The following is a 20,203-nucleotide window of genomic DNA, read 5'->3' as shown; positions in this document are numbered from 1 at the left end:
TTATTTTGAAAAGGACTCATGTCTATTAATTAAAGCTTTTCAATGCCACAAAAAAGTGTTTTTTTATTAAAAAATGTGCATGTTGTAAAAAAAATCTAAACTTAAAAGTAGATTTATAAATAAAAATTGCAATTTTTGTAAGTTTTTATTTATTGTAAAAAAAACATAAATAATGCTGAAACTTTTAATTGAAATTTTTAAACAAACTAATCACTGGAGTTACCGCAACGCGATGATGTGATAAATTTCGGTAATGATTTTTAGGTAAGGAATAAAGGGTGAATAGTTACGATTGCAATATTTAGTTTTGGTAATTGCAACATGGTTTTTTCGATTTTGATTAACCTGCTAAAGATTTATTGAGAGCCAATTTTTATCGAAAAAATCACGTGCGATTCAATGCGATTTTTTATCACTTATTTTTTTGCATAATCGAAAAAAACCGCTTCTGTACTAACCGTCTATGCGGTAAATCCAGTGCTTAAAACTATATGATAAAAGTTTTGGGTTTGAGTCCTTAATGAAGTGACAATTGTTGTATTACAAATTGCTCAACTGTTACAACACAATTTCCAATTGTGAAAACAAGCCTTCAATCCGCATTTTTGATGGTACTGCATAATTTCAACAAATAATTCAAAAACAAAAAATAACATTATGATTTATTCTTTATTTATAAACAAATTATATGAAAAATAGTATAATTCGTTGCAGACTGGTTTACTAATTAGGTTGATAAAGTAATTATGTAGGGAACGTAAAAAGTATGATCAAATGATGACTGAACAATTAGTTACTTAAGTCTGCTTAACAAAGCAGACTTAAGTAAGCAAAAAAAAAAAAAAAACTATAATATCCCTGCGAAGTCCGGAATGTTTTCAACATCTTTTTAATATTTTGTTCTACAAAGTTTTATAGTCTAAAAAGTTTTGTTGTTTTTTAAAATGGTGCATTAAGTTTAAATAAAGCGTACAATAACTTATTATAAAGTATGAAGTTAATCCATAGAATAATGTAAATACTATAATCCACTCGTATCAAATGGTAACGTGCCAAATATTACTATAATGGAATATTAGAAAAAATCTTGCTTTTTGAAAAGAAATGGTAAGAAAACTTTATATTATATTTTCGAACTGACATTAGTAAAAAACAATTTACTACAAAGCACACGTTTTAAAATGAGTTGATTAAGCGCACTTTTTTTTTTTAATTTAAACTTATTTAATCAATAAACACCAGCTGTCATTAATAGCAGTATTTTGAGTAGTAGAGACTAAACTAAATAAACTCAATAAGTACTCACGTTTTTTTTACCACACGCCTTACGCCATTTATACTTCGACAAATGTTAAAGATTTCAAATACCTGAAGATTACAGATTCAAGCTTGTGTAATGACGTATTTGTTAATTAGTCAATTTTACTATGACTCATATTGAGTGAAAAATCAGAATTATATTCATAATGCGTGTAAAGCTAAGAGTTAAAATAATATTTAATAATCATAGGAAATAATAGAATATTAAAAAATATAATTAAGAAAGTTAATTTAATATTTGCGCAACACAACCCGGATGAAGAAAGTTTTCTCTAACTATTTCATATTACTTTTTATATAAAGTCTTTTAAAATCGATGATTAGTTATTAAGAATAAATAAATTTTTAAATATAATTCAACATTTCAACAATTTTATGTTTTTAAGTATTTGTTTTGATATAGGTATTTATATTTTTTTAGGTATTTTATCGGTATAACAGTGTGCATACAACTTCGATACAACGTTGGATATATGTTGGGTCATGTTAGGCGACATTGACCAACTAAATCTAACGTTGTAATAATGTTGGTTACGCTAACGTTATTTTTTTTATCAGAATTACAACGTTGTTTTAACGTTGGTTACTATAACCTTACTTTTCATCAGAACTACAACGTTGTAATAACGTTGGTTACACTAATGTAATTTTTTTTATCGGAGTTACAAAGTTATGATAGCTATACTAATGTTATTTTTTATGAATATTTCAATTTTTTTTAACATAGGGTTTCGTTGATTTCAAAAAAGTAAATGTTTGTGTGATGTGTGTTTAAAGATCTATATATATATATATATATATATATATATATATATATATATATATATATATATATATATATATATATATATATATAATATATATATATATATATTTATATCTATATCTATATCTATATATATATTTATATATATATATATATATATATATATATATATATATATAATATATATAATATATATATATATTTATATATATTTATATCTATATCTATATCTATATATATATATATATCTATATATATATATATATATATATATATATATATATATATATATATATATATATATATATATATATATATATATATATATATATATATAATTCCAAATATCATTTTACAAATTACTAACTTTACTATATTACTTACTATATCTCATATGTGTAATTTACATTAAATGTAAAAAAAACAAAAAAACATGACTCTGACACCCCAAGCAGCACAATTTAGTTTGCCGAACGCATTTGTTATTGTTAAGCCGACATAGTGTTTTAGTCGGCTGCATACTGGGGTTGTGTTAATATATGGTCGGCTGCCCATCGTGCCTATGTTGGAATTTTATATGCTCAACCTTGTTGAAAATATGTTTGCCAACTTTTGATTTAATTTATCGGCGTTACTTTGGCTATACTAAGTTCTACAGTTGGCAACCCTTTTCATATAACGTATATTTTGCTAGGTTGGCTTACGTTAGCGCACCAATAATATAAGGTTATAGGCGCTATATCAACTTGACGAGGTGTTACTGTTCGCAATGCGTTGGAATATGATAGGCGGGTATGTTGGTATTGTATATAATCATTATTGTTAAAAGTATATATGTCCAATCTTTATACATAGTTTTATCTGTTTCTTTTGCTGACAGAAGTGCTTAGTTAGTATAATGCAAACTTCACTTAATTGGCATTGCATTGGGGCATCATTATCAAACTTTTCGTTTCATAAAATTACAAAAAATTATAAACTTATAAATTTACATCATTATATAAACTATAATAGCCATCACCCTGAACATAAAATAAAGAATATACCTAATACTTTAGTAAAACGCATTATTTGTTTTGTTTTCGTTTAACTTGTAATAACTTGAACTTTTCAAATGAATGGAATTAAAAGCCTGATGATGCATCATAATAATAATAAAAAATTAGTCGAATGTTTTTGTTTGGCTTGGTAGACTTGACTAGAGTGGCTTTAAACAAAGAAATTTACTTTGTATCACCAGATTGTATCATCAAATGAGTGGTTCCTTTTATTCAGAAACATCACAGTTTTAGTGAACCTGCATTTTGCCGCGCTAGTAGCTTTTTCTGTTAGGGTTTTTTAAGAAGTTTTTAAACAAAAGGAGTACATGGATGACTAGATGGTTATTCGTGTACACCTATTCTTTACACAATGTCAAGGCTGTACAAAAAATTTTTTTTACGCGACTCTAAAGATTTGACATAAAAATGACGTCACTGAGTTGAATATTTACAATGCTGTTGTACCAGCTTAAAAAAAAATGAAGTTGGCCCAACATGTAATCTCTTAAGTGCTTCTATGACTTTTTGATGATTCTTTGGTGATTTTTTGGACTTTTTGGTGTTTCTTGCTTACTTGATATGCCTAGTGGCTAGAAGTCAGTATAAATTTGTAGCGTACTCGTGCGGTTTCAGAGTGGTACATCTATTTTTTGATACACGGTTAGCATGGATCCTAATAATGCTAACGTCACTTATATGGGGTGAGAGCGTACACATCAAGGTACCCTATGATGCAAACTTTGAAAACTTTTAATTTTGTCCGCGGAAAATAATTTAATTTGTATGTTCAAACTAAGTGAAACTTTGACTTGCGACGCTTAATGCGACAATAAAAACACCTGTAAAATAAGAACCACTTTATATTATTTAATAAAAATTTGTGCAAATGTAGCAATAGTCGCACTAAAATCTGCTTATGAAAAGGAAGATAGTCTTTTAAAGAGCAGTAATATTTTTTTGTGTCATCAAATAAAATCTCATTTGTCAATCTATGACAATCTCTATTTGTCAAAATATGACAAGTGTCATTAATTTAAATATCTATTTCCTTTAAAGGAAAGAATTATGTAAGAATTATTTCCTTGTAACTTAAGTAATTATTTCCTTGATTTTAATCGTTTGCAATTAATAATATTTGTAGGTATGGATTGTTATGCAATATAAATTCAGGTTAAGTTTTGTAAAAGGGATAGTTTGATTTAGTATAGTTGGATTTTCTTAAAAAATGTTTAAGACAGCTTACTGCTTTACGAGTAGATTAAGTATACCAACTGAACGAGACAAAGATCAATATCAGTGATTGTCAGGTGCCACAAGAACTCTGCGAATTGTGAAGAACAAATTTAGTTTAGTGTAAACTAAACATCATGCAGCAAGATGGTAGAACCTAATATTTATAAGAATTTCCTAAAAGCAGGTTAACACTTGAGTGGTTTCTTCACCTGCAGTGGCTTAAGTATTACCGAAGGAAAAGGATATTCTGGTACAGTTCGGGTTGTTGTTCACTGAAATGGTTTATTAAATTTCGTAAATCATGTTATTTAATCTCGCAAAATTTCTGTTGGATATTTTGTTAAGCTCGGAATTGATGGTGGTAAAGGTTTTCTCAAGTTTTATTCAAGCATTGTTGATACTGCTCTAAGAATGATATTAGCTCACCGCCTCAAAAACAACCTCTCACTCAAAGGAATGGCAAAGACACTAGAGTTAAGAGACAAATTCTTCGTGCGGTATCAGAAGATTTGCCTAAAATTTACTGCAACATTGAATAAATCTTACCATTGATTAATACTAATGGAGTTAAACTAATTTTGACTTGCAATAAGTTGGAAATATAATTTGTGGTCTTCAAACCCATTCAAGTATGCACGCTAATAGATGGCGTGACGTCAAATTCAAGTATCTTACCAAATCTGGAAACTTGTATACTGGGCTCAATCAAATCTAAACTTGAGTCTTTTCTGCAACCTGGCGGGGATGTTGATCGTGCAAAGTTATTTTGCAATGTCATTTGAAAGCCAATCATCAGTAGGCCTGACAATGTTCTGAGTTTGGAAATAATCCCACCGATGGAATTGCATCTCTTATAGGAGTTGTCAATCATCTTTTCAAGATGATTGTCAAAAACTTGGTTCTCAATTTTTTTCACATAATTGAAGCATTCAAAAGTTTCTAATTAGTTGTAAAAGCTTGCTTTGGATTTATCTTTCAGCCGGATTTTGCTGAAATAATTGAAAATTTCAAATGTGTTATTTAATGATAACTGGTCAATTTTTTTTTTCTTTTTGTTTTAGTTTATGTTGCCAATGACTAAAAAAAGTCAAAGTTTTGAATTTCTAATAATATACAATGCCCATATGGGCATTGTATATTATTAGTAAGGTATGGATATGGGTAAAGAAGGAGGCGTGAATTTCCTAGTCCACCGTGTTCTGTGATAAAACCAAAAAATTCTTTCAAATCACATTAATAACTACAAAAAAAATTCAGCTTGTCTTTATGAGCTTTAAAGTTAAACATTCATAAAGTTTGAAGAAAATTAACTACAATCATAATACTCTATTATAATAATAAAGAAATTCTTTAACTGCTTAAAAAAATTCTATAAAAAATAATATCAAGTTCTTAGCCAAAAATATGCTGAATGAAGCTTTATAAAGAAGTTATTTTTGGAGCTAATACAGAGGTACATTACTCGTTGAACATTTTTAAACTGGCTTTTCTACACAGCTTGGGTTTATGTATCTCTGCTTAGATTAAGTTCCGGGAAATGGTAATACCCACTAATTCGCGCTAATTGATTTGGTATAGACTTTGTTAAGTGACTAATTTTTTTCTTTCGTAAAAATTTCACTATCAAGGCTGGGTGCTGGCTGCCTTATGAAGATATATCACCATGTTTAGATTCTAGGAGCAAAGGTTTTAAAATATTCAATTTTGGAATCTTTTAAGTTAAACCTATTCCTTAATCAAGTGTTATAATTAACAGAATTTTTTCTGTAAAAAAGTCAAGAACTGATAACAGCCATTTCAATGAATTGAAAAAAAAAACTTTTGGTAAAATTTCTTTGATAAAACATTAATTCTGTTTAGTAATATCAAGCAGTCGAGTAAATAAACACCTCCCATAAAAGTGTTGCAAATGTTAGCAATCTTTGGCTTAAGAAGAGTTAAAACTTCTCTTTATTTATCATCATAAAATTAACGCTCATTCAACGGTTCTGCAAACGTAGAACAAAGATAACTTTCATATTAATTTTATAACTCTTGCTCATACATTATCTATAGTTGTTTCTTTTCCTTCTTGTGTCCACTTTCCTTCTGAAATTCTTTGATTTCTATAAGATTAGCACCTGATATAGAACTCAAAATTGAATAAAAAAAATTATAACTCTACTTATGACCTTTGTTTGGCATACAACGCTTCAAGAATGCTTTTTGAATGGAACCATTTGCTTATCAACACAGATAAAATGTCATTTGGAGTTCCCAATATATTTCTTTTTCATAACCTCGAAATTACTGTTCTTATTTTAAAAAGCTTATTAAAATTTGAGCCATTTTGGGTATATAACTGTTGTCACTAAAGTGCAAATTTATTTTATTGTTTACGATATATTCTTACTAAAAAGTTTAGGACCTAAGAAATTAATCAAGGACCCTTTCCAGTGTATTCTTGTGTTTGAAAGTTTGGCATCCACATGAGAAACCCGAAAAAATTTTTAAGCTCATTTTCCCTAAAACAATGATATGTATTGAGACGTAACATTATACGCTACAGTTTGGTTAGAATTTTCTGTTTTACATTTTTACTCAACTGAGACGTAACATTTTTACGTAATGAGGTATAACAATGTAATGTGTGGAAATGCGTGGTATTTTATAAATACTTAAATATAACAAACTTTTTTTGATTTTAAAATAATATTTATATGTTTTATATTTAAAAATGGTTTCAAAGAATCTGTAAAAATTTTAAGTATATTTAAAAGAATATATAAAAAAGAGTTAGATTAGTCAAGTATATTTAAAAATCACTACTTTGAATAATAATATTTAAACCATGACATGAAAACTTCAACTATTGTTAAATTAAAACAAAATAAGAGTTGATATTTTATATACATTTTTTGCTTATGGGATTATAAAATCTCAAAAAACGTAAAATCTTTTTTTTTTTCCGTTACAAATAAACCGATTGGGGCTAAACTATTTTGTCACTTGCAGGTGCTACTCATAGGTAGTATAATTACGCATACACAACGCAAAATACACTGCAATATTATATATTCTTCTGAAGTTCTTATATATAAAGAGTAATTCAAATAATACTAGACTCCTCCATTATTACATCTTTAATCTAGCACAAAATAGTATAAAAAAAATTTGCATGCGTATTTCATTTATTTCGCTTGCATTGTTTGAACAAACCAACACTAAAGATAAAATGTGATTATAGTATTAAGTCCGGTAAACAATTTTTACCTGTTTATACGCGTTTATATTATATTTATTTTATTTTTAATGTAAAAAAGTTTTGTTTCTATTGGTTACTTTGTCACGAAAAATAAATATCGCGTCCAAGTGACGTAATTTTGTTATTTAATGCTTATAATATTTTTTACGTCACCTTACGTCTTAATTCCACTTATAAAATATACGTATATTTTACATTCATTTTATGCGTAACGTAACGGTACGGTTCGTTACGTCTCAGTTGGTTGACAACTGATTGACAAAAAATACTAAAAGTATATCCCCTATAACATTTTAAAGTTACGTTACACATTGTAACGTAAACGGGATTCGTTACGTTACGTGCAAAATGTCCGTTATTTTTACGTAACCGAGACGTAATATTGTAACATAATATTGTAATATATAGATTTTTTTCAACGTTAATTTATGTTTCAGTTAAAGAAACGTAACTTTGCGAGTTGAAATTTTTTTTTTCGCGACAAATTAGTTACAAAAAAAATATTAACTAATTAAAATGAATCTATTTTACAATTAAAATAAACAATAATATTTAGCAGTTTAAAAAAAAAAATTTTATTTACAAATGTCTCGACAAACGCATTGTTAAATACCATAATGATACCATTGTTAAATACCATAACTTATGATCATGAGTTACGGTATTTAACAAAATTGTTTTATTTACAATATTATTTAGGTATTTGATTATTTATGTATTTGATTGAAACGCAATAACACGTTTTTCAAAAATATTTTAATTAAAAAACTTATGATCATGAGTTACGGTATTTAACAAAATTGTTTTATTTACAATATTATTTAGGTATTTGATTATTTATGTATTTGATTGAAACGCAATAACACGTTTTTCAAAAATATTTTAATTAAAAAAGTATTTTAAAAAATTAACCCACGCTTGTGGTTTTTTTTTTTTTAAAATACTTTTTAAAGGTAAATACAACTTTTAAAGCTTTAAAAGTAACGTAACGAAAAACACAAAAAATGTACCTTTAAAAGTTAAAATAACTTACGGTACGGTTAAGCAATCTAAGGTACTTATTACCTTTAAAGGTATAACCTATCGGAAGTAACATAACGTAAAACATTTAAGAATTAAAACGTTTTAATTCTTAAATGTATTTAATTGACGTATTTTAATTACGTTAACGCAATTAAAGTACGTCACAAAATATAAAATTTTTTATGTTACGTTACGTCTTTTTTTTTCTTTAAAGTGTAACAAATTATGACGAAACATAACGTTAAAAAAATATGTTTGAGATAGGGTTGATTGCCGTAAACAAAAACTTCGCATTTTTATCTTCCGTATTTCAAGTTGCTATTGCGGAAGTTGTTCTTGCGCAAATTCACCTTCCGAAATGCATTATCCGAAAAAAATAAATAATAATAATTCCGTAAAAACCATTTACGAAAAGAAACTACGGAAACAAATCATTTCGAAAGAATACTTACGAAACAGTTCTTTAGTGTTTCGCAATGTGCGCTTACGGAATAGACTCGAAAGCATTTATTAAGCTGTTAAACAAAAAGTGTTATTACTTATTATTTAAGTAGATAATGTTGTTAAATGATTCTATGATTCTATATATATATATATATATGTATATATATATATATATATATATATATATATATATATATATATATATATATATATATATATATATATATATATATATATATATATATACATATATATATATACAGTGACCTAGAAATGTTAAGAAAGTTAGGATGCAGGGTGGGAGGTGGGGTGGGGGGCTGAAACAGAAAGTAAGGGGGTCTAACGCAGCTAAAATTAAAATAGAAAAAACTGAAACTTTGAGTTAGTTTTAAGAGAAAGGGCAACGCTCCCTCCGCAACATGTCTCTATGCCAGTTTTTATTAATGTTTATACTCGGTTGTTTATTGCCTTTGGCTTAGCAGAATTGGAGGCTTACTTTTTATATTCTCATATATAAAAACTTAGTAAAATATTTGGTTCCATTACAAATTTTAATTGAACTTTAAGTGTTGTTTGACCGCTGTCAGTTCTTACTGAATCTTGCAATTAAATTATCACTACCTCTTAGACTAGCTACAACTGTGAATCTAGTCAGCGTTTGTATAGTCCTGGTGAGCTTCTATGTTAAAATTTTTTCCAGGCGTAAAGACCCGGGGAAGAGTCGTATTGTAAGTTTTTTTGCTACAAAATCTCGCAATTAATTTTTTACTTCTCTCCGAAACAGCTAAAGCTTTAAAACTTTCAGCAGTTGTATAGTCCCAATAACGTTGGGATGTTGAAATTCAAAGCATTTTCCAGGGCCAATGGTAAAAGGGACAACAAATGCCCTTCCCACCCTCCCGCCCTTACTTTTTTATTTATTAAGGAAAATATTTAAGAAAAAATCATTGAAAAGGATGTGATTAAGTTTTTTTAAATTTACTTGTTGTTATTGAGGTAATAAAAGCAAAGGAGCATTAAACAGAGCACCTTAAAAATAGAAAAATTGAAGCTGACTAAACATAAAGTTATTCTATTTGAAAACAAGTAAGAGCTATTTTTAGGCATTTTATTATATAATTAAGTTTTAGCATTCATCACTTAAATTAGGTCTTTTTTGATTTCAACAAAGGAATTGTTTCCCAATTTCGCAATTGCATTCGTATATTAACGTTGTTCAAATTATCTTCATTATTTAATTCTTATTCATTAAATGACATTCTAAAAAGTATATTTTATGAAAGTCTTGATTCCTTTATAGAAGTTTAAAACTGAAACTTATCAATATCATATAAAAAATTAGTATTTTAATTACTTAGTTAATTATACGTATTTGATTCATAAAAGGTAATTAAATATATTTATTATGCCGCGTTTCGTAAGTTTTTTTCCGATAAGAACTGTTACGCTTGTTGCGGTGCGAAAGAGTTTCGTTTCGAAAGAAATTTGGTATTTTATCGTTATTTTAAAAAATAAAACCTTAAAATGTTCATATGTTGCTACACTGAAAATAAAATTTTATTATAAACATTTTGGTATATAAAAATTTTCTTTTTCACAATTATATCTGTTTGACCTACAAAAATTTTTTATAGACTTCAAAACGTCGTTTAGCGAATAAGCTCGTTTCGCAATTGTGACGGTACCAATTGAGATGAATGCTATTTTACAATAAAAATAACATACAAGATAGTATTTTGCAATACGGTAACGATAAACAAACATTTTGCATTATCAAGTTTATTTACTTAACATTTAATTAAAAGTTAGAGAATGTAACCTTGTTAACAATTGTAACCGATTAAGTCGTAACGTAACTTTAATATGTTATAGGGTATGCATATCTTAAAAGTGTAACTGATTGAAACGAAAGATATTGTAAAAAATATAAGGAATTTTAGGATTATTTAAAAAAATTTTGTCATTGTTGCAAATTATAACTTTATTTATTTTTTGTTACAAAGTAACCAATTAAGACAAAATATTTGTACATTAAAAATAAATTAAAACGTGATAAATAGCAATATGACAATAATAAACAAGCATTTATTGCATTTTAAAGTTATTTTATTTAGTTATAAGTAAAAAAGCGTAACCTTGTTACCATTTGTAACAAATTAGAGACATTTTTGAGACAGCTTGAGAACTTAAAAATTTTATAGAGGGTTTTGGTGACCACTAATATTTATTAGGATTATATGTGAAGAATACAAATTTTATTATATAGTTATCTTTAAATAATTTCTTTGTAAAGAATTGTTTAAAGTATGCAATGAGGTTTCTAATTTTGGTTCCAATTTTATCATCTTTTAAGGCCTTTACATTCTTGCAGTTATTATCAAAAAGCTTTGACTGTTCTTTGTATAGGTTTTGCAATGTAGGGACGAGGGGGGCAAATTGATACGGGGGCAAATTGATACAAAGCTAATAAAACAGTTATTACACTAATTGCGCGAATAAGATTTGGTACGGGAAATAGCTTTTTAGTTCCCAAACGTCCGATGTAAAAAGATTTCCGTTCATTTCAAAATTGATCAAGCTGAGAAGCATTTTGTAAATCGAGCAACTTTCGAAAAAAACTGACAACGTGTTTCGTAAGAGATTTTACAAAAAAGGTAAGTACATTTAGCTCATCAACCCTTCCATAAGTTTAAGAAAACATTGCTAAATGATTTTGTATATGTCATTTGTTTGTTCGTTGCTTCTGTTAAAATTTAACACGAATTTAATGCAACGCTGTCTAAAGGGGCACGTTGATACAGACCACTTTGGGCAAATTGATACACTGTATTATCTTTTCCCTTTGGTAAAGCATTTGAATATGGCTGAAAATATTTTGTTTATGTATTTGCATTAATGCAATTAAATTGTTTGGGGTAGACTAATGTTTTTTTTCTCGCAGAGATAGTAAATAGGTGAATAGGCCTAATAAAACATTGTTAGGTCAACGACCTAACTATTATTAATACCACTATTTAAAATTTTTGCAATCCAATCTTTTGGATTGCAACCCAACTAAGTTGTTCCATTCTCATATTTCACGTTTCTAAAAAAACGCGCCCAAATTTCAAAATCAACCAATGAAAATTATAACAGAGTTTAAGTTGCCGTACCGCTAGTATCAATGTTTTCGTATATTTGTAAACATTTTAAAAGTTCGTATTGTGATTATATTGGTATTAAATATAAATTTAAATTACCAGAGAAAGTAAACATTTTTAATTTTTTATAATTTCAGATGGTGCGAACATATAAAAGAAAAACTACTTTTACGGCCTCATTGGAAGTCCTTAAACTTGCTGCTGAGAAAGTTATTTCAAAAAAGCAAAGTCTCAGAACTGCCGCCTTGACCCATGGCTTAGATAAAATGACATTAATTTGTTTCTACAAAAAAAGTCAAGGAAGGAGTTTCCACATCTGGTTATTCCAAACACAAACTATTATTTACTGCTGCAGGGGAGCAAGAACTTGTTAATTATCGGCTAGACGTAGCGAAAACATTTTTGGTCTTTCGCCAAAAGAAACAAGAAAGCTTGCATATCAGTATGCTAAGAGTCTACAAAAAATGATTCCTTGTTCCTGGCATGCCATTCAATCTGCAGGAGTAGACTGGTTTAAAGGGCTCATGAAAAGACATGAAAATGTCCTGTCTATCAGAACGCCCGAGGCCACTTCTTTAAGTAGAATGAGTTTTAGCAGGGTAAATGTTGATTTGTTTTAGAACAATTTAGAGAGCCTGTACACTCGTTTCCATTTCGAACCACACAACATTTGGAATGTGGATGAGACCGGACTAACCACAGTTCAGAAACCATCAAAAATAGTAGCTCCAAAAGGCGTCAAACAAGTGGGAGCTGTAACAAGTGCAGAGAGGGGTAAATTAGTAACCTTGTGCTGTGGAGTCAATGCCTTGGGACATGCATGTCCTCTAATGTTCATATTTCCTAGGGTCAGGTATAGTGAACGAATGGTAGATTGAGGTCCCCCCGGCTCTGTTAGAGCATGTCATACTTCTGGCTGGATGACAAGGGAGAATTTTTTTCTATTTTTGAAACATTTTGTGAAACATTGTAAACCAACAGTTGAACAACCTTTCCTGCTGCTGTTGGACAATCATGAATCTCATGTATCTCTTGAATCTATTCAATATGCCAAGGAAAATGGTATTCATATGCTTTCGTTCCCTCATCGTTCTCACAGACTGCAGCCTTAGGATCGTTCAGTGTTTTTTTCACTAAAGAGACATTATAATGTTCAGTGCGATGCATGGCTAATTAGCCATCCCAGGCGGCCAATGCAGCCTCTTGACATTCCCGCTATATGTTGTAATGCATTCAAGCTTGCCATGTCACCTGCTAACATACAGTCAGGCTTCGAATCTACAGGGATTTTTCCTTTCAATTGTTTTTGGATTGACGCTGTCCTGTTTCTGCCCTCGTCAGTTAGTGATAGGCCAGATCCTGCAGTTTCTGGAGGTGTCCATTCTGCTTTGAACGTGGAGGAAATTGCTACTGCTGAAAACAATGGTCATCTTCAAGAAGGTGTCACTATGAACTTAGCTTCATTTGAATTTCAATCGTCGACATCAGCTCTTTCAGATTCGTTAGCAATATGTAAGGAAAGTCCAGTAGCTTCCACATCTGCTGGAACTATTTATTGTGCCAATAGTCAAGCCATAGCCTCACCCTATGTGGTACGGCCTCTTCCTAAAGCCGGATCACACAGCCAGAGTAAACGCGGGAGAAAACAGGGCAAAACACGTATTTTGACCAATTCGCTACAAAAACTGGCTATTAACCTGGCAGAACAAAAGAAAAAGAAAAAAGGAGAACCAAAGTCTAAATTGGTTGCAGCCATATCAAAAAATAAAACTGTAAAGATTTCATTTTCGAATTCAAATGAAAACATTGATAATACTTTCTGTCTTGTGTGTGGCGAGCCCTATTCAAATAGTAGACCAAGGGAAACTTGGGTTCAGTGTGTAGACTGTAAATTGTGGGCCCATGAAGAATGTACAGGTGGTACTCCTGCTTTTATTTGTGAAAATTTTTAAGAGTAATTAAAAAAAACACATCTTTTTTTAGTTTGTTTACTTAATCTTTTGTATTTGTTTACTTAGACTTTTGTGTTTGTTTACCTGTTTACCTGATCTTAAAAAATTTACCTGTTTACCTGATCTTAAAAATTTTCACAAATAAAAGCAGGATACTCCTGCTTTTATTTGTGAAAATTTTTAAGAGTAATTAAAAAAAACACATCTTTTTTTAGTTTGTTTACTTAATCTTTTGTATTTGTTTACCTAATCTTTTGTGTTTGATTACTTAATTAGTTTTTTAAAGCTTCATTTTCAAGTCTTATTAAATGTATCAACTTGCCCCATGGTGTGTATCAACTTGCCCCAGCATGGGGCAGGTTGATACACAAATCTTTACATTACTTTTTGTGCTGTATTTATTTTAATTATGTTCTAATCAATAAAACTGTGGTACTAAAATATGCAGGATCCTTAGTGTAACATATACAAGTTATTATTTCCACTCTAAATATTATATTTAGCTTTTAATGTCAGAAAATGTAAAAAGTGTATCAACGTGCCCCCCTCTCCCCTATCATTAATTTTCTAACGATGTTTGTTATCAAAAGCATTTTTTCCTTATTCCTATATTATGAACCTTCCCAAAAATATATCTCCATACAGATCATACAGAAAAAATCATTCTCCGAAAATATATGAGTTAAATGTTTTGAGGCATTTATAGTCACACCAAATAAGTCAATATTTATGTTATAATATAAATATAAAATATATATACTATAGTTCTTTATAGTTATTTGTTTGTCTTTTATTAATACAATAACATGTGTTATTGTTAGTCTTGCAAAAGCACATACAATAGTTACCTATGTGCAATTTAATTATAAAAGTTTTCACAGTTAATATCTTCTATGTGTTAACCTCTGCTTTTACAAAGGCTATAGGTCCTTTGGAACCATAGAAATGACTGATATCCATTTTCTGAAATGTAAAAATGTCTGGTTGAACTTTTAGATAACAAAAATCACATTGTGAACTTTAGATATATTTTTTGTTATTTTTTTTTTTTTTTTTTCAATCAATCTTACCGTATTAAACTTATAAATAGATAAAGTAAGATACGAAAAAATTTCTTACATTTTTGTTGTAAAAATTTTTTCTAAAAGTTTTTCAAAAAGTTTTCGATGAAATTTCTAAAAAAGCTTTAATGGAAACACTTATGAAATACAAAACCTTCGTAGTATAAAAATTTCTTAAACAAATCATTTTTGCTTTTGAAATGTCATTTCAACGTTCAGATCAGTATTGACATCAATTCTAATTTTAAAAACCATAAATTTTACATAAATTTTGTTTGAAATATCACTCTAAATTATCGAGAGGTATTAAAGGGTTAAACGAAAAGATTTAAACTTTGACCATTTTTTTAACTATTCCATATAAAACAATTTTTTAAATTTAAATCTTATAACTTAAGAGAACTATTTGATTTTTAAATCTTTAAAATACTATATGAAACCACTTTCTAATGATTTTTAATAATCTATTATTCAATTTAAAAGTTATACGTCACATTCTTAACAAAACTATAAAACAATTACACTAACAAAAACATATAAAATGTTCATATGATTAATAGAAATTATAATTTTATTAAATTATACATTGAATTATAAATTATTTATTGACGTTTATGTTTTAAAGTTTATTGTAAATAACATTAAACTTGGCCTACTAATAATCCTTTATTTGTTGTAGTGTAGTGAATTTAATAGTCTATAATTAACTCTAAGCCAACCTAGAATGGTTTATTCTTCATATAACAATATGTAAACCAAAATATACAAACAGGTTAGTTTTAGTATACACATAATTAAACTCAAAAAGGATAATAATAATTATAAGAATCAGAAGTTCAAATTGTTCAAATATAGTCATTTAAATATTTAGGAGGGTTCCGGGATCTTCCTGAACAACGAGGGACTGATTCTTCAATAAAAATTCCATTAGGATTTGTTGGAGAGAGTAGAAAAGTTTTGATATCTTTTCGGATGGAGAGACTCAGGTGAAGGGATTGTATCAGGTTCATTGGAGTTACCTTTGTAGTTATTATTTACGTCATTATGCCTGATGGACGTGAGACCACTGTTGCTACGAGACATCTCGCACCAACGGCTGATATAATCAGTGATTATATCAGCCGTTGGTGCGAGATGTCTTGTAGCAACAGTGGTCTCACGTCCATCAGGCATTCTTACATGAGAATATTTACTATTAGCCTCTAAAAGCTCAATCTCTTCCACCAGAGGTTCATATTTGCTGTGTCGAACATGCCATTTAAGCAATACAGGACCCTAATTAGTTAGCCATGTATGAACAGAGTGTCTATTAAAAGAACGTCGACTGAGGATTATAAGAAGTAGTTCTACTCAGGTCGACACCTCGAGAGTTAAGAAAATTGCGGAGCTCTGTAGACATGAAGCAAGTGCCTCGATCTGAATGTATATAACCTGGCATACCAAATAAAGTGAAAAGTTGAGTTGAAAGTTTAGTTACGGTTGAAGAAGAGATATCATGACAAGGAAATACAGAGGGAAATCTTTAAAACTCATCAACAACTGTTAAAAAATATTTGTTGCTAGATGAAGACGAAATAGGTTCTTTAAAATCCATGCTTAGTTGCTCAAAAGGTTGAGTAGATTTTATTAAGATGTGGTAAAAAATGCTTACATAATATTTAGGTTTTAATTCAGCACAAATTTGACACAAAGAATTGGTTTTTTTACATCATCAATTAAAAAAGGCAGATTTTTTGATTTTATAAAATGATATATTCTGGTGATTCCGGGGTGGCAAAGAGATTCATGTAGTATCTTAAAAAAGGGTCCGTTTATAGTCATAGAGCAACAAGATCTAGAGAGGGCATCAGCAACAAAATTGTTACGTCCAGGGCAATAAACTATATCATAGCTGTACAAAGAAAGTTCTAACCTCCATCTCAGAATCTTGTCATTCTTAATTTTTCCACTCTTGTTATTGTCAAACATGAAAGAGACAGAGCGCTGGTCGGTGACTAGAGTAAAATGCCGGCCAACAAGATAGTGTTTCCCTTTTCGAAGTGATTCGACAATAGCATAAGCTTTCTTCTCAACAGAAGAATGTTTTTTTTCAGTAGGTGAAAGTTTGCGAGAAAAGAATGCAACTGGTCTTCCAGCCTGATTAAAGGAAACAGCTATGGCAAAATCGGAGGCATCTGTTTCCACCTCAAATGGTACACTTTCATCAATAGCTTCTAGAGCTGATTGAGAGATTAATTCTTTCATTTCATTGAAACATTTAATAGCTTCAGTTGATAGTGGAAAGGTAGAAGTTAGAGATAAAGAATGAATTTTATCAGAAAAACGTTTAATATATTGAGAGTAGTATGAGAACATACCAAGGAATTGATGAAGAGAAGCACTATCAGTGAGAGTAGGCATTTCGATTAATGGCTTTAAGCAATATGGATCAGGGGAAAAAGAGCCACTTTTTATAATAAAATCTAGAAAGGTTGTACAAGAAGTAGAAAATATAGACTTTTCTTCATTGAACGTAAACATTGCTTTCTTAGAAGCTTTGAGAAATTTTTCCAAATTGAAATCATGTTTATTTTTAGATGTACGACTTACAAGCAAGTTATCTAGATATACAAAGGTGTCTTCTAATTTGTTTTCTTGAATAAACTTATCCTTGATTCTTTGAAATTGCGCAACAGCATTATTGAGGCCAAAAGGAATTCTTTTAAATTGGAAAAGATGTCCATTGGACTCAAAGGCAGTGTAATACTTGTCACTATTAAGGAGAGGTATTTGGTGATAAGTACTTTTTAAATCAAATGTGCTAAATAATGAATATTTTGCAACAGAGTTAACTAATTCATTGATGTTAGGTAAAAAATAAGCATCAATTAGAGTAAAGCGATTTATTGTTTGTGAGTAATCAATGACCATGCGTTTCTTATGTCTCTCATTCCTGGTAACAACTATTTGTGATCGCCAAGGAGAGTTACTGGGTTCAATTATATCTAGTTCCAAAAGTTTTTTAGTTTCTTACTCAATGAATGCTTTGTCCTATGAGTTATATTGTCTAGAAGGTGAAGCAATTGGTCTACATTCTGGAGATAAGGGAAAAGAGTGCAAGCTTTCATTGTAATACTATTTAGAAAACAGATTTTTAAAAAGTCGTTTTTACCTCCTTAATTGGTATAAAGACTTTTGTGCAACTGTAGGAAATCTTTATCAAGTATAATTTGTTCGCAAGAGTTGGATATAACCAAAAAGTTAATATTAGAGTACTTCATACCAAATAAAGTGAAGTTAGTTGGAACTTTACCTACGACTTGACAAGATAGAGAAGGATCAGCCATAGAAACTCTTATATTAGAAGGGAGAATATTAAGTTTTAAAGAGTCACATAATGATTTGCTTATAAATGTGTCAGAGCTTCCAGTGTCAAGATAAGCTCTTACCTTGGCCCTAGCAATAAAGATATAAACAATAGAGTTGAGTGAGTTGAGAGAAGAGCAAGTAATCGAGGCTAAACTTGGTTCATGGAAGTTAGCAGCAGATGTGACAAAGTTTTTTGATGATTTGCATACTTTCGTGAAATGTTCTTTCTTACCACAATTGTTACATTCTGCGTCTCTAGCAGGACAAGATTGTCGAGGTTGATGCTTACTTCCACAGAAATAACAAAGTCCACAAGGTTTAGTAGAAACTGAAGCAACCTCAGTAATACATTCAGAATGTTTATTAGTTGTAGCAACATTACTATACTCCGTATATGAATAGATTTCGTTATTTCTTTGAGCGTTTTCCAATGAACGAGCTTGATTATAGGCTTCAGTAAGTTTAAGAGTAGAGTTTTCTAGAAGTCATCGGCAAATATGATGAGAGCTTAGACCACTTATAATTAAATCACTAATGCATTCTTCACAATGTTCTGAAGCAGAAACCTGCCTAAAATAGCAATCTTTACTTGTGTACATAAGGCCTGTAAAAACTTGTCAACAGATTCTCTGGATGATTGTTTACGTGAAGCTAACTGATGTCTAAAAAATAATTCATTTTTAGGTTTTACAAATAAGTTTTCCAGGATTTCTATAGTGCCATCAAATGTTTTAATGTCAACAATATAGTCGAACACTGAAGGAGATAAATAGTTAATGAGGATATCTAACTAATCTTCTGTTTGTATAGTTTTCATGCAGTTTGTAAAAGTTCTAAACCATTGTGAACATTCTTTAGAAGCTGATGCAGAATTGGGATTGCTGTCAAATTGTTCTGGTCTTAGATATTTATCCATTAAAATATGAAGAATAAATCGTAGTGTAGTGAATTTAATAGTCTATAATTAAGTCTAAGCCAACATATTCTTTATTCTTCATATAGTAATATCTAAACTAAAATATAGAAACAGGTTAGTTTTAGTATATACATAATTAAACTCAGCAAGGATAATAATAATAATTATAAGAACCAGCGCATTTGTTTTATAAAATTTTATTTTAAAGTATTATGTTTTCAGGCATTGTATAAAAAAATTTTATTTTTATTTTAATATACTTTTTTTTTGCTCAAAGAACCAAAAATATAAATATATAATATAAATATAAATATACAGTTTTTTTATATCTATTTTGCTGTTTACCATTATGAGATTCTTTGATAATCTTCTTAGAACTATATTAAACTATTTATTCATATTTATATATTTTTAAATATAATACTATTTATTTAATGAGAGCTACATTTAATTAATCAATCAACCTTGATAATTTAAAACAAAGCATACAAATTTTAATTTTATATTATTGTTTAAAAAGTTTATGTAAAACTTATAAAAGAAATATATATTGTTTTTTTATAAATATCTATTTTGCTGGTTTTTAAAATTAAAAAGTTTTATTATCTTTAGAAGCCATTATGAGATTCTTTGATAATCTTCTTAGAACTATATTAAACTATTTATTCATATTTATATATTTTTAAATATAATACTATTTATTTAATGAGAGCTAC

The 20,203-nt window shown here is 29.0% G+C and overlaps 1 protein-coding gene across 1 annotated transcript in view; it reads left to right on the top strand.

The window, feature by feature from the left end:
* The first annotated feature begins 1,013 nt into the window (after positions 1 to 1,013).
* LOC136075303 (fibrillin-2-like) overlaps positions 1,014 to 20,203 on the top strand; it is a 79,587-nt gene continuing 60,397 nt past the window's right edge. Inside the window, exon 1 of the mRNA XM_065787985.1 lies at positions 1,014 to 1,107. Within this exon, the coding sequence (XP_065644057.1) occupies positions 1,105 to 1,107 (3 nt within the window). The 5' untranslated portion in view covers positions 1,014 to 1,104. The remainder of the gene's footprint in view (positions 1,108 to 20,203) is intronic.

The sequence above is a fragment of the Hydra vulgaris genome, chromosome 01 (assembly GCF_038396675.1).
Source record: "Hydra vulgaris chromosome 01, alternate assembly HydraT2T_AEP".
Lineage (NCBI taxonomy): Eukaryota > Metazoa > Cnidaria > Hydrozoa > Anthoathecata > Hydridae > Hydra > Hydra vulgaris.
Note: the sequence above shows the minus strand (reverse complement) of the source record. Positions and strands in the feature narration are given on the sequence as shown.